At 43.5% G+C, this 26,790-nt stretch overlaps 1 protein-coding gene across 1 annotated transcript in view; it reads left to right on the plus strand.

Moving 5' to 3' along the window:
- The window catches only part of GRM7 (glutamate metabotropic receptor 7), a 349,469-nt gene that overhangs the window by 250,965 nt on the left and 71,714 nt on the right, over positions 1 to 26,790 (plus strand). The window contains exon 8 of the mRNA XM_040408112.1: positions 1,184 to 2,116. Within this exon, the coding sequence (XP_040264046.1) occupies positions 1,184 to 2,116 (933 nt within the window). The remainder of the gene's footprint in view (positions 1 to 1,183; positions 2,117 to 26,790) is intronic.

Here is a 26,790-nt window from a genome sequence, read left to right on the forward strand (position 1 = left end):
TGGAGCCACGGAACATGATTTGCGGGCAATAATAGTACATGTTCTATCTTTCAACGGAACGGAAATACGGAAACAGAATGCATACGGAGTACATTATGTTTTTTTTGCGGAACCATTGAAATTAATGGTTCCGTATACGGAACGCAAAAAACGACCCGCAAAACGGAAAAAAAAAATGGTAGTGTGAAAGAGGCCTAAGAGGAACAATGGCGCAGGGGGTGTAGACGGAGGTTTGGAGCGGAAGGTTGTCATGCACGAGAAAAAGATGGAGGAACGCGAGGCAATATAGGGAAAAAGTGTTCGGGAAAAGTGTAACGAATATCAATAAATCATTTTATAATTCAAGGTTCTGCAAAGTATCTTTTGTTTCCCGTCCTGCATGCTGTCAGTGAATGGGATCAACCTGGCTTATATAAAAACCCATAAAGACCTCCGCCAATCCAGCTGTTGTGAAACTACATCTCCCAGCAGGCTCCATTCATTTCCATGGAAGTTCTGAGAATAGCTGAGCAAGTGTGCATGCTGGGAGTTGTAGTTTCACAGCAGGTGGCGTGCCGAAGTTTGCTGACCCCCTGACTTAGAATATGTCACAGTTTGATACAATGTATCCAGTCTGGAGCTAAACAGGTCAACATCTCTCCTGCCATCATAAATTGTTACAAAATGTATCAATGTGGGGGAAATGTATCAGTCTCCTGTCTGGGGTGTTTATTTCACACAGGGTTCATGCAATTGTAACAAACCCCCAGCAGTGAGAAATATAAGGGTACATACATAGAGAGCACAATTTAAAATACAAAGAAATGATAGCGGCAACCACTGATGTGACAACTAAATTTGCTTAGACTGGTTGTCAGAGAAGGTGTAGCCTCATTGTCCATAGAAACCAGTCAGAATCAAGGTTTCACTTCTCTAACTCTGATTGGTTGCGACACATTTGATAAATGAGGCCACGCCCACTCCAGGAGCGGTGAGAATTTGACACTGGCTGAAACGATCCTGAATTTTGGGACATAAAAGAACAATTTTACTAAACAATTTCCCCATTGCTGAGCAAGTCTGTAGAGTCTGATTGTATCCACGGGTAAATTTTCTGTGGGTAGAGACGCCCTTTAAGCTGATCTGTGAATCCAATGTGTGAGTCTTGGTCTTTTCTTAATTCTCCCCATCGCTTTTCTTGCAGATTGAAGACATGCAGTGGTCGAAATCAACGCACGAAATCCCGCCTTCCGTCTGCAGCTTGCCATGCAAAATGGGCGAGAGGAAGAAGATAGCCAAAGGCATGCCGTGCTGCTGGCAATGCGACCTCTGCGATGGCTACAAGTACCTGCTGGATGAGGTCACCTGTTACCGGTGTGATTTTAACATGCGCCCAAACCGTAACCGCACCGGCTGTGACCCCATCCCTATCATCAAGCTGGAGTGGCACTCCCCGTGGGCCGTGATCCCCGTCTTCCTTGCAATGCTCGGCATCATCGCCACCATCTTTGTTATGGCAACCTTCATACGGTATAATGACACCCCCATCGTAAGGGCCTCCGGGAGGGAACTCAGCTACGTCCTCTTGACCGGGATCTTCCTCTGCTACATCATCACGTTTCTTATGATCGCCAAACCCGACCTGGCCGTCTGCTCCTTCCGGCGCATTTTCTTGGGGTTGGGAATGTGCATCAGTTACGCCGCTCTCTTAACGAAAACCAACAGGATTTATCGAATCTTTGAACAAGGTAAGAAGTCGGTGACGGCTCCTCGGCTCATCAGCCCCACCTCGCAGTTGGCCATCACCTCCAGTTTGATATCCATCCAACTACTGGGAGTTTTTATCTGGTTTGGCGTCAACCCTCCGAACACCGTCATTGACTACGGGCAGGAGACGGTGGATCCGGGGCAGAGACGCGGCGTCCTGAAATGTGACATTACGGATCTACAAATTATTTGTTCTTTGGGATACAGCATCCTTCTCATGGTGACTTGTACGGTTTACGCCATCAAAACAAGGGGCGTGCCGGAGAATTTCAACGAAGCCAAGCCCATAGGTTTCACAATGTATACAACCTGCATAGTGTGGCTGGCTTTCATTCCAATATTCTTTGGAACGTCGCAATCAGCAGAAAAAGTAAGTGCGCTTCCTTCTTTCTAGATGAGATTGTAAGGGCGTGCACATTTATGCAACCATTTATAATATAAGCAAATTGGCAATAGTTTCAACAGAAAACCTGCTACTGGTTTTTGTGTACAGCTCCTGAGCACGTCTGTCTGTCTCCATGGTAACAGACCACAAACAAGCCCTGCGTGTAGTCTGGTCCTCCTGCATTCTTTTCCTGACAGATAATGCAGGATCTGACTACACGGAGTTTGTAGTCTGTAACCACGGAGACACATAGGTCTGTGTAGGAGCTGTATATACAAACAAATGGAGACGTTTTAATGAAGACGATTTGGAAAAATTGCCTCCTTTTTAATTTTAGATGATAAAAATGGTTGCAAAAATGGACACTCCCTGTAATAAATTTTTTGGATATCAGATGTACATTTTGTAAGAATCCTGCTTACCAATAAGACTTCAGTTTGCTGTGCAGGAGCGTCAGACATCATGATTTCAGGTAAGCATTCCCTTTAATGGAACCCTCCCAACTTCCAAAATAAAAGACCCGCAGAACCCTTCAGTAGACTTCTCTCACTTAAAGGGGTTGTCCAAAATTAGAAAAACATGGCTGCCTTTTCCCAAAACAGCGCCACACCTGCCCACAGGTCGTGTGTGGTATTACAGCTCGGCACCATTCGCTTCAGTAGAACTCGGCTGCAATACCGGACACCGCCCATGGACGGGTGTGGCGCTGTTTCTCCAAGGGCTACGACGGAGCACAAAGGCCCTTCATATTGGAAACTAGTATGGATGTGACATCATAGGCCCCATTCGCGAAGATAAACGGAGACGCGTTCTGCCTCAATGATTGCATTTGACATTTAGGACTTTTTTGTTATGACTTTCACTTTTGTTAAAATGTTTTGGGAATATTTTCGCGGATTTGCCTCAGCGGCTTTCCACACCGTTCTCTTGAAAGAACGGGAGCGAATGTATTTCTTCGCCATGTGATGAATGATTATGTAATGATCTCTCCTGGTAAAATAGCTGGAGGATTGTGAGCGCCGGAGCATCGGTGTAGAATTTACTAGGACGCGAACCTCCTTATTAAGTGATAAAAGGATCTCACGAGCGAACGTCAGGCGCTTTACCAATGGGATTCATATTATCGCCCCGCTAAACGGCGACCATTTAAGCTGCCGTCCATTAGCACCTACCATGTAGTGCGGGAAGTGTCATGGCACTTCTTCTGCCTCGTTACACATGGGTGGTGGGGGGGGCATACTGGAGGGATTGGCGCTGTCAGCGATCAGGGACCTCCCGCACAGTCTCATCGGTCCTTACATGACCCTAAATAGTTTTATCCTGTAGAACTCAATGAGCTGAAGAGAAAAACACATTTCCCGTAGACCGCGCAGCGTAGATACGAAAAGGCCATGAAAGAATAATTGTAAAAAAGTGGAACAAATGGCGACGAGAAACTGATGAAAATGTGAAAAATAATCAGTATTGTACATCCATGTTTGATCTGCATTGTCATATGCAAGTATGAGGGGCCCTTATTGCTGCATGTGATGACATCATTCATGTATAATACTGTATATGATGACATCATTAATGTATAATACTGTATATGATGACATCATTCATGTATATCACTGCATATGATGACATCATTCATGTATATTACTGTATATGATGACATCATTCATGTATATCACTGCATATGATGACATCATTAATGTATATTACTGTATATGATGACATCATTCATGTATATTACTGTATATGATGACATCATTAATGTATAATACTGTATATGATGACATCATTCATGTATATCACTGCATATGATGACATCATTCATGTATATTATTGTATATGATGACATCATTAATTTATATTACTGCATATGATGACATCATTCATGTATATTACTGTATATGATGACATCATCCATGTGTAATACTGCATATGATGACATCATTCATGTATATTACTGTATATGATGACATCATTAATGTATAATACTGCGGATGATGACATATTTCATGTATATTACTGTATATGATGACATCATCCATGTGTAATACTGCGGATGATGACATCATTAATGTATATTACTGCACATGATGACATCATTCATGTATATTACTGTATATGATGACATCATTCATGTATATCACTGCATATGACAACATCATTCATGTATATTATTGTATATGATATCATTTATATTACTGCATATGATGACATCATTCATGTATAATACTGTATATGATGACCTCATTCATATACATTGTTGCACATGTTGACTCTATGATGTCATTCTTTATGGCGCCTCCATATTTACCATATGATACGTGAGATATAGATATGAACTATGTCATGTGACTAGTATTATGGCTTCCCCTAATTGTGTATCTATGGTAGCCCAAGGGTCTTCAGCGCCCCCTGTTGCTGCTTTATTTGAACAGCATAGACTTTATATCCAGCACATCCAGTAGCATAAACAGAGGAGAGGGGGCCCCATAGCTGTGATCACAATGGGCCCCCACAGTGGGGTAACCCTTCCTATGACCCCTGGCCGGTTCCTCGGCCCTTCCTTTTGCTGCATCTTTTGTTGCCACTCAATAACAAAGGGGATGGGACCAACCTGGGTTGTGGCCCCTTTCTCATAGGGCCCCATTGCAGCCACATAGTCACATCGCACAATGTTCATGTCACTTTGAGGAACCTTTCTTGCGGAGAGCAGGCGGCGCGGTTATTGTTGCCGGTCTCCTCGGCGCGGAGTCGTTCGCTATCACCCACCTACTCCTCCATTAATTAATCAGGCTCCTTTGTAGCTATAAATTATGCACCGGCGCTGTCTTATGAACAAGCCATGAAGCCTTGGTAGATAAAGGAAACATCTCCAGACGTGTATCTGACGGCAGCACATACTTGGTGGACTATTAATTAGCCGCGGTGGCACCGGATCAATAACAGTCAGTTCGACCATTAGACCTATTGTTGCATCTGCTTCTATTTTACCTTGTCAGCGTGATAAATGGGAGCGCGCCGTCAGGGGAAGGGAATACAGGGAGGGTTTTTATTTTTTCCTTTTTGCTGCAAAATCATTTTCATTAGGAGAAAGCAACCTGGCATCTGTTCCAGGCGAAATGAACATTGCAGGGATTAGCCGGAGAAGGGGGTGCTGGGGCGCGGGAGACGGGGGGGCTGCAGGCAATTAGCATTTTGCAGAGGCTGGAGCGGGCTGGTAAATTGATCTTTGCCATGTCGTGGCGAGGAGTCGGATGTTGCCATCTAAGCTCTGCGGGTAGAAACAGAACAATCTTTCTTATATTACGTCTATTGATTTTTTTTTTTTCTACAAACACACAACTTCACGGTTAGTTATTTAGTTCTGAACTCGCTGAATGATTTGTACCAGCGAAGTGGGATACAAGAACACTAACTGCTTATTTGTAGTCCAGGCAGGGGCTATGCTGGCTCCTCTGCAGGGTTGGCATTCACCCTCCTATCGGATATACCTGGCCCCTACTTTCTCATGACGTGCCCATCAACCTTATCTGATGCCCCCCATAGAAACTGGCAGGGAACGTCTCAGTGTTACATATTCTAAATCTTGCACAGGCAAAGCAGGCACCCGCCTAGGGCGTCATCATGTAGGGGCGGTAAATGGAAGTGTATGAGTAGGCTGCGCTAATTCCATTCACATGCAATGAACGTCCTGAGGGATTATTCTAGCTGAATTTATTATAAATAGGTTTTATGTGTAATGGTAACGTTCACACATCTCACCAGCAGTCCTCGGCGTTAGGCCGGGTTCACATCACCTGATCCATCAGAGGCAAAGAAAAATAAATGAAAAAGCGGATCCCTTATTCTGATCATCTGTTGTGCTCATTTTGCATCCGTTTTTTTTTTTGGTCAGTTCCATCAGAGATCCGTAATTTTAGACTGGAGATAAAGCCGTGCATGCAGGACTTTTTCCTCCTGTCTAAAATAACGGATCTCTGACGGAACTGATAAAAACGAATGCAAAAACGGATACTCAAAATAACGGATCTGGTTTCTTTTTCTGTTCTTCTGACAGATCCAGCTAAACGGTGATGTGAAGCCGGCCTCACCTGTGTGGGTTCTGCATCTATCACAGGGAAGGCTCTGTGTCCGGCAGCTCTCTGTCCTCCTCTTCCAGCTGGAAGTCCCAACGCAACTTAAAACGCCAATCATCGGCTGAGTAAAATCCGGCCAATCAACCCCTACTTCTCACACCCCTCGCTAGCCAAGCCTTAGCATTCGGCAAGAACATCTGCGACAAGAAGGGAAGTTGATTTTGATTGCCCAGAGGTAGTTGTTTTCTAAATGGAGGAATTTGCAGGGCAAATAAAGTAAATTCTTGTAACTTGTCGGCTGTAATCAAATACTGAGTAATTCCACCTTATGTTTTACTGCCCCTTTAAATTTGTAAAGGCTAAACAGGAATTTGGCTTGATACTGGTTCCCTGCTGGAAAAAGAAGAGTTAATAGGATTCCTGCTTCTGGTCAGTGTCAGGCGGAGCGGCAATTTTCCCCTGTAATTAGTGGTTTCCTTTCAGTGTGACTGGCAGGCTTTCTACCTGACGTGACAAGTATATTCATATATCTATGAAGCTTGACATCGCCTCTTATCGCTAACATTACACCCGGGTCCTTCAGGCCGAGCGCAAAAACCATAATCAAAAAAATAAATGATTCTTTTACCTTTCCTCATTCAACTCTTGACCGCTCGCTTCTAAAGGTCTCGGCTGTGAAGTGCATGTTCAGCGGCCACATTGAAATGACTGCTATTAAAGCAAAGCAACTAAATATCAGTCATTTATCAAAGCAATTTTCTGTTGCATTTTGTCTCTTGCAATTCAACAAACTCAAGTAATATGTTTTCGAGGCTGGTAAAGGAGAAGTGTGAGCGCAGTTATTGTGCGGCTAATGACCTTTCCATGGGCCCGGCGGTTATATATCTTCTTGTAAATGACAGTGAAAGATGGACCGTCAGTGCCAAGAGTAACATAATACTATATATTACTTGTTGCACCCACTAGGGAAGTTGAGGACCAAATAAGAAGATGAGATCTATAATACTACCCCCTATATACAATAATAAAGCTACTATAATACTGCCTCTTATGTACAAGAATATAACTACTATAATACTGCTCCTATGTACAGGAATATAACTACTATAATACTGCTCCTATGTACAGGAATATAACTACTATAATACTGCTCCTATGTACAAGAATATAACTACTATAATACTGCTCCTATGTACAAGAATATAACTACTATAATACTGCTTCTATGTACAAGAATATAACTACTATAATACTGCTCCTATGTACAAGAATATAACTACTATAATACTGCTCCTATGTACAAGAATATAACTACTATAATACTGCCTCCTATGTGCAAGAATATAACTACTATAATACTGCTCCTATGTACAAGAATATAACTACTATAATACTGCCACCTAAGTACAAGAATATAACTACTATAATACTGTCTCCTATGTACAAGAATATAACTACTATAATACTGCTCCTATGTACAAGAATATAACTACTATAATACTGCCTGCTATGTACAAGAATATAACTAGTATATTACTGCTCATATGTACAAGAATATAACTACTATAATACTGCTCCTATGTACAAGAATATAACTACTATAATACTGCTCCTATGTACAAGAATATAACTACTATAATACTGCCTCCTATGTACAAGAATATAACTAGTATATTACTGCTCATATGTACAAGAATATAACTACTATAATACTGCTCCTATGTACAAGAATATAACTACTATAATACTGCTCCTATGTACAAGAATATAACTACTATAATACTGCTTCTATGTACAAGAATATAACTACTATAATACTGCTCCTATGTACAAGAATATAACTACTATAATACTGCTCCTATGTACAAGAATATAACTACTATAATACTGCTCCTATGTACAAGAATATATCTACTATAATACTGCTCCTGTGTACAAGAATATAACTACTATAATACTGCTCCTATGTACAAGAATATAACTACTATAATACTGCTCCTATGTACAAGAATATAACTACTATAATACTGCTCCTATGTACAAGAATATAACTACTATAATACTGCTCCTATGTGCATGAATATAACTACTATAATACTGCTCCTATGTACAAGAATATAACTACTATAATACTGCTCCTATGTCCAAGAATATAACTACTATAATACTGCCTCCTATGTACAAGAATACAACTACTATAATACTGCCTCCTATGTACAAGAATATAACTACTATAATACTGCCTCCTATGTACAAGAATACAACTACTATAATACTGCCTCCTATGTACAAGAATACAACTACTATAATACTGCTCCTATGTACAAGAATATAACTACTATAATACTGCTCCTATGTACAAGAATATAACTACTATAATACTGCCTCCTATGTACAAGAATATAACTACTATAATACTGCCTCCTATGTACAAGAATATAACTACTATAATACTGCTCCTATGTACAAGAATATAACTACTATAATACTGCTCCTATGTACAAGAATATAACTACTATAATACTGCTCCTATGTACAAGAATATAACTACTATAATACTCATCTATGTGCAAGAATATAACTACTATAATACTGCTCCTATGTACAAGAATATAACTACTATAATACTGCTCCTATGTACAAGAATATAACTACTATAATACTGCTCCTATGTACAAGAATATAACTACTATAATACTGCTCATATGTACAAGAATATAACTACTATAATACTGCTCCTATGTACAAGAATATAACTACTATAATACTGCCTCCTATGTATAGGAATATAACTACTATAATACCGCCTCCTATGTACAAGAATATAACTACTATAATACTGCTCCTATGTACAAGAATATAACTACTATAATACTGCCTCCTATGTACAAGAATATAACTACTATAATACTGCTCATATGTACAAGAATATAACAACTATAATACTGCCTCCTATGTACAAGAATATAACTACTATAATACTGCTCCTATGTATAGGAATATAACTACTATAATACTGCTCCTATGTATAGGAATATAACTACTATAATACTGCCTCCTATGTAAAAGAATATAACTATTATAATACTGCTCCTATGTACAAGAATATAACTACTATAATACTGCCTCCTATGTACAGGAATATAACTACTATAATACTGCCTCCTATTTACAAGAATATAACTACTATAATACTGCTCCTATGTATAGGAATATAACTACTATAATACTGCCTCCTATGTACAAGAATATAACTACTATAATGCTGCTCCTATGTACAGGAATATAACTACTATAATACTGCTCCTATGTACAAGAATATAACTACTATAATACTGCCTCCTATGTACAGGAATATAACTACTATAATACTGCCTCCTATTTACAAGAATATAACTACTATAATACTGCCCCTATGTACAAGAATATAACTACTATAATACTGCCTCCTATGTACAAGAATATAACTACTATAATACTGCCTCCTATATACAAGAATATAACTACTATAATACTGCCTCCTATGTACAAGATAATAACTACTATAATACTGCTCCTATGTACAAGAATATAACTACTATAATACTGCTCCTATGTACAAGAATATAACTACTATAATACTGCTCCTATGTATAGGAATATAACTACTATAATACTGCCTCCTATGTACAAGAATATAACTACTATAATGCTGCTCCTATGTACAGGAATATAACTACTATAATACTGCTCCTATGTACAAGAATATAACTACTATAATACTGCTCCTATGTATAGGAATATAACTACTATAATACTGCCTCCTATGTACAAGAATATAACTACTATAATGCTGCTCCTATGTACAGGAATATAACTACTATAATACTGCTCCTATGTACAAGAATATAACTACTATAATACTGCCCCTATGTACAAGAATATAACTACTATAATACTGCCCCTATGTACAAGAATATAACTACTATAATACTGCCTCCTATGTACAGGAATATAACTACTATAATACTGCTCCTATGTACAAGAATATAACTACTATAATACTGCTATGTACAAGAATATAACTACTATAATACTGCTCCTATGTACAAGAATATAACCACTATAATACTGCTCCTATGTACAAGAATATAACTACTATAATACTGCTCCTATGTACAAGAATATAACTACTATAATGCTGCTCCTATGTACAAGAATATAACTACTATAATACTGCTCCTATGTACAAGAATATAACTACTATAATACTGCTTCTATGTACAAGAATATAACTACTATAATACTGCTCCTATGTACAAGTATATAACTACTATAATACTGCCTTCTATGTACAAGAATATAACTACTATAATACTGTCTCCTATGTACAAGAATATAACTACTATAATACTGCCTCCTATGTACAAGAATATAACTACTATAATACTGCTCCTATGTACAAGAATATAACTACTATAATACTGCCTCCTATGTACAGGAATATAACTACTATAATACTGCCTCCTATGTACAAGAATATAACTACTATAATACTGCCTCCTATGTACAAGAATATAGCTACTATAATACTGCTCCTATATACAAGAATATAACTACTATAATACTGCTCCTATGTACAAGAATATAACTACTATAATGCTGCTCCTATGTACAAGAATATAACTACTATAATACTGCTCCTATGTACTAGAATATAACTACTATAATACTGCTCCTATGCACAAGAATATAACTACTATAATACTGCCTCCTATGTAAAAGAAAATAATTAAATATTCAAATATGGAGGCGCTTAATAGCCCCTTTTCTGTGTAGCAGGGGAATCACAGCTCCCTCTCCACCTAACATAAATCCTGTATATATACAGTTGCAAGAAAAAGTATGTGAAGCCTTTGGAATGATATGGATTTCTGCACAAATTGGTCATAAAATGTGATCTGATCTTCATCTAAGTCACAACAATAGACAATCACAGTCGGCTTAAACTAATAACACAAAGAATTAAATGTTACCATGTTTTTATTGAACACACCATGTAAACATTCACAGTGCAGGTGGAAGAAGTATGTGAACCCTTGTATTTAATAACTGGTTGAACCTCCTTTGGCAGCAATAACTTCAACCAAACGTTTCCTGTAGGTGCAGATCAGACGTGCACAACGGTCAGGTGTAATTCTTCACCATTCCTCTTTACAGAACTGTTTCAGTTTAGTAATATTCTTGGGATGTCTGGTGCGAATCGCTTTCTTGAGGTCATGTCACAGCATCTCAATCGGGTTGAGGTCAGGACTCTGACTGGGCCACTCCAGAAGGCGTATTTTCTTCTGTTTAAGCCATTCTGTTGTTGATTTACTTCTATGCTTTGGGTCGTTGTCCTGTTGCAACACCCATCTTCTGTTGAGCTTCAGCTGGTGGACAGATGGCCTTAAAGGGAGTCTGTCACCACATTTGAGCATATCAGACTGATCAAATAGCGTTATGTGCCACCCAGAACTTAAAAACGGTACCTTTGTTGTATCTAATGGAGTTTTCCTTCAGCCAAAAATTAACTTTTAAGATTCTGTAAATGCGCCCTCTCAAGTGCCCAGGGCGGCGTCTCAATCGTCCGAGCCCCAGGCAGCACCTCCTCAACGGCTCATAACCCCGCCCTCCGTGCGCCTCTATTTGTCCTTCAATGATAGCAATCCGTCCAGGCCCTGACGCAGCAAAGCAGCCCCAAACCATGAGGCCCCCACCACCATATTTTTTATTTTTTTATTATTACAGTCAGTCAATCAGATCTTCCATTTCTCTGCCTATACAGAATCTGTTCATAGTTTTTTACCTTGTTAACTAGATTTATCCAGGTGTTTAATTCTGGGGTATTCCGAGCAAACCAGGTCCGGCTAACCAAAATTCTAGCTAACGGCAGTATCCTACCTAGAAGAATCTTTTGATACTTACGACTACTTATTGTGGAAAGCTCATTGAGCAAAAACACTTGAGGTTCAAAGGTGATTCGTATTTTAAGTTTATGGATAAGAAAGTTGTTAATGTTAATCCAATATTTTCTAAGTTCTGAGCAGGTCCAGATCATGTGGAGGTAGTCTGCGCCAAAGATATCACATCTAGGGCACTTGGATGTGTCTTTTAACCCACATTTATTTAGCCATATAGGGGTAACATATAGTCTATGGCAGATATTAAAATGTACTAGAACATGGTTAAAGTTCTGGGATATTGAGCCTACGTTCGCAAAGATATTCCCCCACCCTTCTAATTGTATATTCGGACAGTCCAACTCCCAGGCTCTTTGTCCTGGTGACTGTATGTCACAAAACCATGCCTTAACTCAGTGTTTCCCAGCCAGCGTGCCTCCAGCTGTTGCAAAACTACAACTCCCAGCATGCCCGGACAGCCTTTAGCTGTGCGGGCATGCTGGGAGTTGTAGTTCTGCAACAGCTGGAGGCACACTGGTTGGGAAACACTGCCTTAACTAATAGTTTATATATATTTGAAATCTTCATTCTTAAAGTTGTCCTCCCTATCCAGTCATCCAGTTGGGATGAGGTTTTGATGTTGGTGTGCTGTGCCTCTTTTTCTCCACACATAGTGTTGTGTGTTTCTTCCAAACAACTCAACTTTGGTTTCATCTGTCCACAGAATATTTTGCCAGTACTGCTGTGGAACATCCAGGTGCTCTTGTGCAAACTGTAAACGTGCAGCAATGTTTTTTTTGGACAGCAGTGGCTTCCTCTGTGGTATCCTCCCATGAAATCCATTCTTGTTTAGTGTTTTACGTATCGTAGATTCGCTAACAGGGATGTTAGCATATGCCAGAGACTTTTGTAAGTCTTTAGCTGACACTCTAGGATTCTTCTTCACCTCATTGAGCAGTCTGCGCTGTGCTCTTGCAGTCATCTTTACAGGACGGCCACTCCTAGGGAGAGTAGCAGCAGTGCTGAACTTTCTCCAGTTATAGACAATTTGTCTTACCGTGGACTGATGAACAGCAAGGCTTTTGGAGATACTTTTATAACCCTTTCCAGCTTTATGCAAGTCAACAATTCTTAATCATAGGTCTTCTGAGAGCTCTTTTGTGCGAGGCATCATTCACATCAGGCAATGCTTCTTGTGAAAAGCAAACCCAGAACTGGTGTGTGTTTTTCATAGGGCAGAGCAGCTGTAACCAACACCTCCAATCTCATCTCATTGATTGGACCCCAGTTGGCCGACACCTCACTACAATTAGCTCTTGGAGATGTCATTAGTCTAGGGGTTCACATACTTTTTCCACCTGCACTGTGAATGTTTACATGGTGTGTTCAATAAAAACATGGTAACATTTAACTCTTTGTGTGTTATTAGTTTAAGCCGACTGTGATTGTCTATTGTTGTGACTTAGATGAAGATCAGATCACATTTTATGACCAATTTGTGCAGAAATCCATATCATTCCAAAGGGTTCACATACTTTTTCTTGCAACTGTGTATGTATATATATATATATATATATATATATCCCACCACCCCAGTGGCCCCCTGTGGAGCTGCACGTGCCCTGTCCACCCCTGCCTAAAACAGCAGCAAAGGACAGTGGGATTTTTTTTCATGTTTTCCCATTGCAGCATTTGACAGCAAGTCCTGGAGCCACGCAGTCTCAAGTGCAAAATGTGGATGCGCATCATCCCTTTCATTCTCCAACATCGCTCCAGCCTCCGTTACCGTCACAGGAAATCTTGTTCTGAGACTTCCCTTTGTCGCTCGCTGTGCAATGAATGATGTGGGCAGTAACTCCGACTCTTCCCTTTCTTTCTGATCCCGGGGGCTTCAGGCTTTTACCCCATGTCTCCTGCTCATCTACTAGAATGGAGCGTTGGTTCAGTGCAGTCCATATGGTCTTCCAGGAGTTCAGGACCGCAGGCGACAAATTGCTGCAGTTTGTTTTCTCCACGTTTTACAGCGATGACTAACAACAGGGTAACATCCTGTCGGTTCTTACCCACCGGCCATCGACCTGCGCTGGGAGCATCCCCTATTACATGCAGTGCACATTACTACATTTAAAGAACATGTCCACCTTTACTTATGTAAAAAATTAAGCAACTTTGCAAATAGCCTTGATGAAAAAAATGCGTACCGTTTTGTGTATGCAGCTCCGGGGCAGACCTAGCATCCGAGTGTGACTCCCTTGCCTGTTACACAGTGGAGGCTTCAGTGGTCAGTCTAGTTCACACAGTGCAGGTTTTGTATCTCTAGGGAGATATCTGAGCTGCGTTTCCCCCCGAATTTCCCGGGCAGACAGCTATAGGAGGGGGCAGGGGCTAGAGCAGTGGTCTGCAACCTGCGACTATGACTGTCTGCTAGGAGTTGTAATTTTGCAACAACTGGGAATGACAGATTGCAGGACACCTAGGTAGAGAATTCAAAACTGAGAGGGGAGGAAGGTGACCTAAACATTACAGGGAATGCCCACTGAGCCCTTAACCTGCAGCTGCACAAGCTGCACATTAGGAAAACAGGAGCGAAATAGAAATCACCCAGGACAACCTGGATGTAACCTTTGCATGCACTGTCCCTTTAAGATTTAGCCTATAATTAAGAGGATGATCCAGCAAATTAGGACATGGACAGAACATGGAGCTGGAGGGAGCTGCCACCTTCACACCAGGTAATTAGAGAACAAGGGACAGGAATCTGCTCCGGGCTTTTCCTTCTCTGAGCTGTTAATTAACCAAATGACATATTCACGTTAAATGATTATTACAGGAAATGTGCACACATTCCGCTATGGCCATGGGGCGCTATGAATGTTCAGTATCCAGCAGCAGGGATCATGGGTAATGTCTAAGCTAGACTGCCATGTACTACAAGTGCCAGCAGTGCCATCTCTGCTTGTTGTCAGTGCATGGGAACCCTTAAAGACCGAATAGTTCTTACTGCTGAGGGTTTGTTACAATTGTATCCAGTCTAGACAATACTTTGTGGGCTAAACCGCCTGGACTTTAGACTGATATATGTTACTTGCACTGATACATTGTAGCAAACCATCAGGACAGAAGAAAGGCTGGATTCAATTGTAACAAACCCTCAGCTATGAGAAGAATTAGGTATCTATGGTTTTCAGGTTCTAGGGCAGGGATCGGCAACCTTCGGCACTCCAGCTGCTGTGAAACTACAACTCCCAGCATGCTTGGCTGTTCTACCTACTTTCATAGAAGTAAATGAAGCATTCTGGGAGTTGTAGTTTCTGAACAGCTGAAGTGCCGGAGGCTGTGGATCCCTGTTCTAGAGGTAGACGAGAACATTGCATTTCACTGAGAATTACGGTACATTTACCAGTTTCAGTATATCATCATTGAGCCAGGCGATAATCTTTCTGAGATTTGAATCGGGGGCTCCCATATATTTATGGCGCACCATTAAGGGGATCCCCACTTTGGAAACCCCCCCTTCAATATGCCTTCTATTTGGGAGCCTCCTTCTAGAAGAGATGCAAAGAGATTTATTCATTTTAATGGAACTGTTGGTGCTTGTTTAGACTGGATACAATTGTAACAAACCCACAGCTGTGAGAAGTTTCAGGTCTGTACAGGTTTTCAGCTACTGGATATATACAAGAATGTTCTCCTTTGCTGAATTTTTGCGGCCATTGCTGTAGAATCCATCTATTTCCATATAATAGAGGTGGTGTACGTGCCCCGCGCCATTTCTGTGCCTGGACTGATAATAAATCTGTGCCACCTCCAGCCGCTCTTTGTGTTGCAGCAACCCCTGGCATTCAGAAGAATTGACAAGTAATGACTCCAAGCAGCTCCCCTTCGGAGTGACATTTTGTTTGTGGATGAAGACACATTTCCGTCTGTTTTGTTCGTGCAGAGACCTTGTTGTTGAGATTTAAAGGGCCGGATTACGTAACGATTATTTTAAACCTAAATGACACTGAATTGTTCAAGAACGATCCAGGTCTGATCTATGCAGAGATTACTGGAGGAATGCATCAATACCTCTGCAGGATGCGGGGATTTAACCTCTCGTCCCAGTGGGCAGCGCATTCTAGAAACCTCACTATAGACCTGACATTCACAAGTGTTTTCATTCTGTAAATAGCGGCGGTCGGGTCTTAGTAACCGCTCACTGCGGAGGTGAGAATTACAATATAAAAGGAGACGTCTGTCTCCCGTATTGAAGAATATTTAGGTTTTATGTTAACCACTGTAGAATAGAATATTCTGCTAACTTTTATTAGACTCATTCATAATTTTTCAGCTTGCTGTCAGTAAATGGACACATTTATGATAGGCTGAAAACCAATGCAGGTTTTGTCTTGCTTATTCAGCTCATTGGTGACTATATATCCAATCTATAAAACTGGGAAATAAGGATTATTCTAAATTAAAGTGGTATTATACCTACTATAAATGGAAAAAATAGAAATTGTCAATACCAGTGTGCAGTGTGTTTGTGGAAGGGCAGGGGTTTTGGGACATTTAATTGCACCTCTGTCTTTTAATTTCAGTAAAAAAAAAACATTTAATAATCTGTTTTTGTACCAAACTCGTGACTTTTCTATTTAGGCCTCATAATAAAATGTCTGGAAAACGAAAGAGTACAGTATGAAAGACCCATGCCTCATCCTCCCACAGTGGGAATGTGGGTAATAGCCACCCAGCCAGTAGTAATAGTAGTAGCATTAATAGTAGTGGCACTTGTAGGGGCAGTACAAGTAGCAACAGTGACAGATACAGGGGCAAATACAGGGCAGGGGATTGAGAGGGATCCAAGGAGCCCACAATGATATAACACAGTCTGATAAAAGTAGAGGGATGGGTGAGGACAATGATGATGGTGGTGTGTTGGACAGGACCTGGGAGCCGGTGACTGAGGAGGATAGTGGTGGCAGTGACAGCAATAAAGAGCAGAGGCAACGTACAGCCTGAACCTCCCAAAAATCCAGCATGGTCAGACGTGCTCCTGTTGTGGTCAGCTCAGGAACTGGTGATGCTGCCGATACTGTGGGCGCAGGCTGAAAATGTCAAAGACCTAGGCCAAGCTCTGCTGCCTCTAGCTCCATGCGAGCAACTCCTGTAAGGTGGTTATATTCCACAAGACCGGCGCACAAAACCACAGCCTTGTGCAAGATCTGCAGGATTAAAGTAAGACGTGGGTGTTCAAGCACAAGCATAGGTATCAGAGCTCTATTGTAGCAGATGAGGAGGCATCTCCGGATCCTGTGGGAAAATAGAACTGGCCAACATTCCCAGTCAGAACAAGTCTGTTCTCCTTCTCCTGGTCGTCTTTGTGGCAGCCATCGTCCCCAAACAGTACAGTGTCCTTGTCATCATCAGCCGATTCTATGGTTCTTCCATCTCCTTGTCCTCCGCTCCATCGTGAGACATCCATAACAGAATGTGTGGCCGTGAAGAAACTATTCTCCACCATCAGTTAGCTTATGTGCAAGTTGCTGCTGTTCCATTTAGTTGTGGTTAATGTGGAGCACTTCCGTTCCTTCACCCAAATTTTATTTCTCTGGCCCGTGCCATGCGTTGGACTCCTGGCCAGGCAAGCAAAAGTATAAATTGTCTCATTACCAAAATGGGGCACACTTCCGCCTCTTCGCCTAAATTTAATTCTGCTGTATGATAGTCGTATTTCTGGCCAGCCGTCCACTTTATTTATGGAAGTAATAAACATAAAAAATGTTTAGAATTGTCCCATTCTCTAAATGACTGTGGCCTTTCCCCGATGCCTATCATGTTACCTGACCCCATAGATTTCTGTTAAGGGAGACTGGAAAAGTGGCCCAAACTGGCACCAAGCAGCTCTCTCTGTTCTCTCTTGTGCCTCCAGTGTCCTCTCTGAGGGGTTTCAGCACTGCAGGGGGCAAACGGACCAAGTTGTCCTCCGCCAGTGTCCAAAACATCAATTTTGTCAAATTAACCCAAACCTGGATCCATGAGGATCCTCTGGATGAAGCGGAAGAATAGATCTGACCTTGCTGAAGGTGCCCCATCTTGCCACTGTGCTGCCTGCCTGCCTCCATTATGCTACCGCCACTATCATGTTCAGCACGGTATTGCTGCTGCCAATCCCCTACTGCCACTACCATTACCATTACACAGTCCCAGCTATTGCACATCTACTGCCTTGTATGTTGCATGCCATGCTGCTTCTGCTGCCATTGCCCCCACGGGCCTCTTATTCCCTTACCCTTCCACATCCACACTGCACTGCGGCTGCATGCTCACCCCGTTCACTCATCATTTTAAGACGCTTCGTCCACCCAAGCCCCTAAATCTTTTATGTATGTCTTCTAACATCATCTGCCCCCGATAAAAAGGCTTTGGAGGCTTTGGAATATGGAAAAGCATAAAACATGTGCCGGCGCGGTGTCATATTAAACACGCTGTATCTTAATGCCGTCAAACATGTGTTTACCCATAGCTATGTATGTCAGTGTCACTCAGACATCCATCATCTTTACTGTTGATGTTATTGCTTTCAAGAGCTGGGGGAGGGGAAGAGGAGAGAAAAAGCAAAAATTACGTAAAAATGAACGAAAAGAGATACGTTTTCCAAATAAATCTTAGTCCTACGAGGCTAGAGCGGGGTTATATACCAATTTCCAGGGCAATTAGGGGGGGTCATTATAGGGGTTGAATTACCCATTTAGGTGCCAGGAACCTATAGAGTAAGGATGAGTGAATTTCTTGAAATTTGATTTGTTTCGTCACAAATCAAAGCTGCTCTAATTGCCGTGGGAATTGGTATATTAACCCCTAATAAATCTGAGTCCTACGGGGCTATATACCAATTTCCAGGGCAATTAGAACAGCTTTGATTTGTGATGAAACAACTGGCACTAAAAGGGGTTATCTAACCCTTATAATGACCCCCTTATAGGGTCATATTAAGTATATAGGCTATACTTTCCCCGCTCCCCGGCACCTGCGCCGCTCCTGATGCCCGCGCGGCCACTGCTGCATCTTTCTGTTGCGCTTGATGCCAGGGAGCGGGGTAAGTAAAACCTATATGAGGAGCCGGGCATTAGGGGGGTCATTATAGGGGTTGAATAAGCCCTTTAGCGTAAGGGACATAAAGTGTGAGGGTAGGAAGGTTTCTGCTTCTTCTTGCATTAGACTGTATTCTCCTGTCCTACAGTCATCCTCTCCCCTGAAATGGCTGATAACAGGGGGCAATAGACTGTATTCTCCTGTCCTACAGTCATCCTCTCCCCTGAAATGGCTGATAACAGGGAGCAATAGATTGTATTCTCCTGTCCTGCAGTCATCCTCTCCCCTGAAATGGCTGATAACAGGGGGCAATAGACTGTATTCTCCTGTCCTACAGTCATCCTCTCCCCTGAAATGGCTGATAACAGGGGGCAATAGACTGTATTCTCCTGTCCTACAGTCATCCTCTCCCCTGAAATGGCTGATAACAGGGGGCAATAGACTGTATTCTCCTGTCCTACAGTCATCCTCTCCCCTGAAATGGCTGATAACAGGGGGCAATAGACTGTATTCTCCTGTCCTACAGTCATCCTCCCCCCTGAAATGGCTGATAACAGGCGGCTATAGATTGTATTCTCCTGTCCTACAGTCATCCTCTCCTCCCCTGAAATGGCTGATAACAGGAAGCAATAGACTGTATTCTCCTGTCCTACAGTCATCCTCTCCCCTGAAATGTCTGATAACAGGGGGCAATAGACTGTATTCTCCTGTCCTACAGTCATCCTCTCCCCTGAAATGGCTGATAACAGGGAGCAATAGACTGTATTCTCCTGTCCTACAGTCATCCTCTCCCCTGAAATGGCTGATAACAGGGAGCAATAGACTGTATTCTCCTGTCCTACAGTCATCCTCTCCCCTGAAATGGCTGATAACAGGGGGCAATAGACTGTATTCTCCTGTCCTACAGTCATCCTCTCCCCTGAAATGGTTGATAACAGGGGGCAATAGACTGTATTCTCCTGTCCTACAGTCATCCTCTCCCCTGAAATGGCTGATAACAGGGGGCAATAGACTGTATTCTCCTGTCCTACAGTCATCCTCTCCCCTGAAATGGCTGATAACAGGGGGCAATAGACTGTATTCTCCTGTCCTACAGTCATCCTCTCCCCTGAAATGGCTGATAACAGGGGGCAATAGACTGTATTCTCCTGTCCTACAGTCATCCTCCCCCCTGAAATGGCTGATAACAGGCGGCTATAGATTGTATTCTCCTGTCCTACAGTCATCCTCTCCCCTGAAATGGCTGATAACAGGGGGCAATAGACTGTATTCTCCTGTCCTACAGTCATCCTCCCCCTTGAAATGGCTGATAACAGGCGGCTATAGACTGTATTCTCCTGTCCTACAGTTATCCTCTCCCCTGAAATGGCTGATAACAGGGAGCAATAGACTGTATTCTCCTGTCCTACAGTCATCCTCTCCCCTGAAATGGCTGATAACAGAGAGCAATAGACTGTATTCTCCTGTCCTACAGTCATCCTCCCCCCTGAAATGGCTGATAACAGGGGGCAATAGACTGTATTCTCCTGTCCTACAGTCATCCTCTCCCCTGAAATGGCTGATAACAGGGGGCAATAGACTGTATTCTCCTGTCCTACAGTCATCCTCTCCCCTGAAATGGCTGATAACAGGGGGCAATACACTGTATTCTCCTGTCCTACAGTCATCCTCTCCCCTGAAATGGCTGATAACAGGGGGCAATAGACTGTATTCTCCTGTCCTACAGTCATCCTCTCCCCTGAAATGGCTGATAACGGGGGCAATAGACTGTATTCTCCTGTCCTACAGTCATCCTCTCCCCTGTAGTGGCTGATAACAGGGGGCAATATACTGTATTCTCCTGTCCTACAGTCATCCTCTCCCCTGAAATGGCTGATAACAGGGAGCAATAGACTGTATTCTCCTGTCCTACAGTCATCCTCTCCTCTGAAATGGCTGATAACAGGGGGCAATAGATTGTATTCTCCTGTCCTACAGTCATCCTCTCCCCTGAAATGGCTGATAACAGGGGACAATAGACTGTATTCTCCTGTCCTACAGTCACCCTCTCCCCTGAAATGGCTGATAACAGGGAGCAATAGACTGTATTCTCCTGTCCTACAGTCATCCTCTCCCCTGAAATGGCTGATAACAGGGAGCAATAGACTGTATTCTCCTGTCCTACAGTCGTCCTCTCCCCTGAAATGGCTGATAACAGGGGGCAATAGACTGTATTCTCCTGTCCTACAGTCATCCTCTCCCCTGAAATGGCTGATAACAGGGAGCAATAGACTGTATTCTCCTGTCCTACAGTCGTCCTCTCCCCTGAAATGGCTGATAACAGGGGGCAATAGACTGTATTCTCCTGTCCTACAGTCATCCTCTCCCCTGAAATGGCTGATAACAGGGAGCAATAGACTGTATTCTCCTGTCCTACAGTCATCCTCTCCCCTGAAATGGCTGATAACAGGGGGCAATAGACTGTATTCTCCTGTCCTACAGTCATCCTCTCCCCTGAAATGGCTGATAACAGGGGACAATAGACTGTATTCTCCTGTCCTACAGTCATCCTCTCCCCTGAAATGGCTGATAACAGGGGGCAATAGACTGTATTCTCCTGTCCTACAGTCATCCTCTCCCCTGAAATGGCTGATAACAGGGGCAATAGACTGTATTCTCCTGTCCTACAGTCATCCTCTCCCCTGAAATGGCTGATAACAGGGAGCAATAGACTGTATTCTCCTGTCCTACAGTCATCCTCTCCCCTGAAATGGCTGATAACAGGGGGCAATAGACTGTATTCTCCTGTCCTACAGTCATCCTCCCCCCTGAAATGCCTGATTATAGGGAGCAATAGACTGTATTCTCCTGTCCTACAGACATCCTCTCCCCTGACATAGCTGATAACGGGGGCAATAGACTGTATTCTCCTGTCCTACAGTCATCCTCTCCCCTGAAATGGCTGATAACAGGCGGCAATAGACTGTATTCTCCTGTCCTACAGTCATCCTCTCCCCTGAAATGGCTGATAACAGGGAGCAATAGACTGTATTCTCCTGTCCTACAGTCATCCTCTCCCCTGAAATGGCTGATAACAGGGGGCAATAGACTGTATTCTCCTGTCCTACAGTCATCCTCTCCCCTGAAATGGCTGATAACAGGGGACAATAGACTGTATTCTCCTGTCCTACAGTCATCCTCTCCCCTGAAATGGCTGATAACAGGGGACAATAGACTGTATTCTCCTGTCCTACAGTCATCCTCTCCCCTGAAATGGCTGATAACAGGGGACAATAGACTGTATTCTCCTGTCCTACAGTCATCCTCTCCCCTGAAATGGCTGATAACAGGGGGCAATAGACTGTATTCTCCTGTCCTACAGTCATCCTCCCCTGAAATGGCTGATAACAGGCGGCAATAGACTGTATTCTCCTGTCCTACAGTCATCCTCTCCCCTGAAATGGTTGATAACAGGGGGCAATAGACTGTATTCTCCTGTCCTACAGTCATCCTCTCCCCTGAAATGGCTGATAACAGGGGGCAATAGACTGTATTCTCCTGTCCTACAGTCATCCTCTCCCCTGAAATGTCTGATAACAGGGAGCAATAGATTGTATTCTCCTGTCCTACAGTCATCCTCTCCCCTGAAATGGCTGATAACAGGGGACAATAGACTGTATTCTCCTGTCCTACAGTCATCCTCTCCCCTGAAATGGCTGATAACAGGGGACAATAGACTGTATTCTCCTGTCCTACAGTCATCCTCTCCCCTGAAATGGCTGATAACAGGGGACAATAGACTGTATTCTCCTGTCCTACAGTCATCCTCTCCCCTGAAATGGCTGATAACAGGGGACAATAGACTGTATTCTCCTGTCCTACAGTCATCCTCTCCCCTGAAATGGCTGATAACAGGGGGCAATAGACTGTATTCTCCTGTCCTACAGTCATCCTCTCCCCTGAAATGGCTGATAACAGGGGGCAATAGACTGTATTCTCCTGTCCTACAGTCATCATCTCCCCTGAAATGCCTGATTATAGGGAGCAATAGACTGTATTCTCCTGTCCTACAGTCATCCTCTCGCCGGCCTGCTACGGCTTAGTCACAACAGATGAAGTAATGGCAGGCCTCAGTTGTAATGTCTCTTTAAGCTTGTGACCTTTTATGGCCTGCGGGATGCTACATGGTGACGAGGTCTGTCCCACACCTTCCTCGTTAGTTTTAATAGAGGCGCCCGCTTAATCTCTGCTGACCTATGAGTGGGGTGTAATAGTGATATTACCGCTGGTAAATGAAATGATACTGTAACATTTTCCACTTCCTCTTGATGTTCTAATAAGGTCACATCCTGTTATCGCACGTCCCTCGCCTACTTCTTCTGCCATGAATCCAGGGCAATTACAAGTATAGGAAAATGAGGGCTCTCCAGCAGTTCTCCCAGAATGCCTTTCAGCTTGCTGTCGATTTACAAAATAGTCTTGGTTAAAATTCTGCTACATTTTGTGTACTTATGTGTCTCCATGGTTACAGACTACAAACAAACCTTGTGTAGTCTGATCCTGCAGTCTTGAGCTTCTCCAATCGTTTCACCCCCTAGAGAGAGTAGAGCCAACCCTGCATACAAGATAGGAGAGGTTTGTGGAGAAGGGGAGAGAGGTAATTGGTTGATAGTCAGGATCCCTGGAGGCGCCTGTGGTTGGACCCCCGCTAGCCAACATTTATCACTTATCCTGTCTTGATAAATACTTTTTGTAGGATAACCCATTTAACGCATGACTACAAATATAGGGTTTGTGTGTAGCTTGCAACCTCGAAGACACATAACTTTGCATTGGAGCTGTAGCCACAAAACGGTAGAGAAGATTTCAAATTAAGGCTATTTGTGAAATTGCTCTGGGACCCAGAGGCTCTGTTCAAATACAGCCGTGCAGTGGGTACGAATGGCGCCTGATGGATGCCATTGAATTATAACTGGTTCTGTCAAGGCTTGCATCATGTTAATGGCAGGAACACTGCTGCGTGTGCCATTTTATGGTCCAAAGTGATGGATCCTGGGGGATTTACTGAATGGGCCTGTTACCTGAACCTGAGTATTAATATTCAGTAATACGTAATACAAAGTAATAAATGCCTATCATCATAATACTAATAGGAAATAATACAAAGTATCTACTACTATAATAATACTAATATGAAATAATAAAGAGTAACTACTATTAATAATAATAATAATAGTACTAATAAACAGTCGAGTCCCATTATTCTGAACACTTCCTACTTTCGACGTTGCACGTGTAGCCGATGAAGGAAGTCCCGTGTGGTGGGCTGGCTTGGTGGGTATATAAGGTGTGGTGGGCTGGCTTGGTGGGTATATAAGGTGTGGTGGGCTGGCTCGGTGGGTATATAAGGTGTGGTGGGCTGGCTCGGTGGGTATATAAGATGTGGTGAGCTGGCTCGGTGGGTATATAAGGTGTGGTGAGCTGGCTTGGTGGGTATATAAGGTGTGGGTATATAAGGTGTGGTGAGCTGGCTCGGTGGGTAAATAAGGTGTGGTGGGCTGGCTCGGTGGGTATATAAGGTGTGGTGGGCTGGCTTGGTGGGTATATAAGGTGTGGTGGGCTGGCTCGGTGGGTATATAAGGTGTGGTGGGCTGGCTCGGTGGGTATATAAGATGTGGTGAGCTGGCTCGGTGGGTATATAAGGTGTGGTGAGCTGGCTTGGTGGGTATATAAGGTGTGGGTATATAAGGTGTGGTGAGCTGGCTCGGTGGGTAAATAAGGTGTGGTGGGCTGGCTCGGTGGGTATATAAGGTGTGGTGAGCTGGCTCGGTGGGTATATTAGGTGTGGTGAGCTGGCTCGGTGGGTATAACAGGTGTAGTGAGCTGGCTCGGTGGGTATATAAGGTGTGATGGGCTGGCTCGGTGGCTATATAGGGTGTGGTGAGCTGGCTCGGTGGGTATGTAAGGTGTGGTGAGCTGGCTCAGTGGGTATATAAGGTGTGGTGAGCTGGCTCATGGGTATATAAGGTGTGGTGAGCTGGCTTGGTTAGTATAAAAAGGTGTGGCGAGCTCACTCAGTGGGTATATAAGGTGTGGTGAGCTGGCTCGGTGGGTATATAAGGTGTGGTGAGCTGGCTCGGTGGGTATATAAGATGTGGTGTGGCTGGCTTGGTGGGTATATAAGGTGTGGTGAGCTGGCTCTGAGGGTATATAAGATGTGGTGAGCTGTCTCGGTGGGTATATAAGGTGTGGTGAGCTGGCTCTGAGGGTATATGAGGTGTGGTGAGCTGGCTCGGTGGGTATATAAGGTGTGGTGAGCTGGCTCGGTGGGTATATAAGGCGTGGTGAGCTGGCTCGGTGGGTATATAAGGTGTAGTGAGCTGGCTCGGTGGTTATATAAGGTGTGGTGAGCTGGCTCGGTGGGTATAAGGTGTGGTGAGCTGGCGCGGTGGGTATATAAGGTGTGGTGAGCTGGCTCGGAGGGTATATAAGGTGTGGTGAGCTGGCTCGGAGGGTATATAAGGCGTGGTGAGCTGGCTCGGTGGGTATATAAGGCGTGGTGAGCTGGCTCGGTAGGTATATAAGGTGTGCAAGAAGGGCTGATTGACTTTCGGGCCCCAGGTGGCAGTATTTGTGAACTGTTCTCTGCTGCTGTGGTGAAAGTGTATTGTAAGCGGATAAATGGCGCCATTGTGAAAAAGATACGTGGAAACTGCAGAGCACCAGGTGCCACTGATGTGAGAGGTGAATGTCGACTATGAAGGTGCTCGAGGGCGGAGGACACCCTACAGGGGAGCAGCTCGCCTCCAAAATGACCCGGGGGCACCAGACGTGACACAACAGTGCAGAGAACCTACTGCGTCTGGGGCTCCGGAGCAGACGGACGGTCACTGCTCCGCGGATAAGTTGTATCAGCAGAAAAGGCTTCAGTTTTCGCTGCAGTATCGGAATCGGACTCCGCTGATTGGTAAAGGGTTGTCTTCTCCGATGACACATTTTCTGCTTCATGGAACGGATGGACGTTGGGGTGTCAGGAGAGAAACATCAGAGAGGGAACACCCTGCAGCCATTGCTGGAAGAGCACAAGCTGGTGGGGGCAGCGTTATGGTCGGGGGAGGGTTTCCTGGCATTCTCTGGGCCACTCATCCATGTGGAAGGCGCTGTCCACTGATCTGGGTCTGAATCCATCCTTGCAGATCAGGTACACCCAGACATGCTGATTGTCTCCCCTGGGGCGGATGGGATCTTCCAGCAAGACAATGAGACACGTCACACAGAGAGAAATGTCTGAAGAGCCTGACCAAGACTTCCAAGTACCACCCTGGCCCCTAATTCCCCCAACCTAGTCATCTGTGGGACCACCTCACTGGTCGTGTCCGCTCTATGGTTCCCCCCCACGTCCCCTCCAGCAGCTGTTCGATGCACTGCAGTCAGCATGGCTCCAGAGACCTGTCACAACCGACCAGGACCTTATGGAGTCACTCCGGGCCCGTCTAGCTGCACTGCATACAGCGGTTAGGCTGGAGATTAGCTGGTGGCCATAATAATGGGGCTCCAGTGTGTATGAAATGACACAAAGTAATAAACACCCATCAGTATAATATCAAATGAT

Source organism: Bufo bufo, chromosome 9 (assembly GCF_905171765.1).
Source record: "Bufo bufo chromosome 9, aBufBuf1.1, whole genome shotgun sequence".
In the NCBI taxonomy this organism is placed as follows: domain Eukaryota; kingdom Metazoa; phylum Chordata; class Amphibia; order Anura; family Bufonidae; genus Bufo; species Bufo bufo.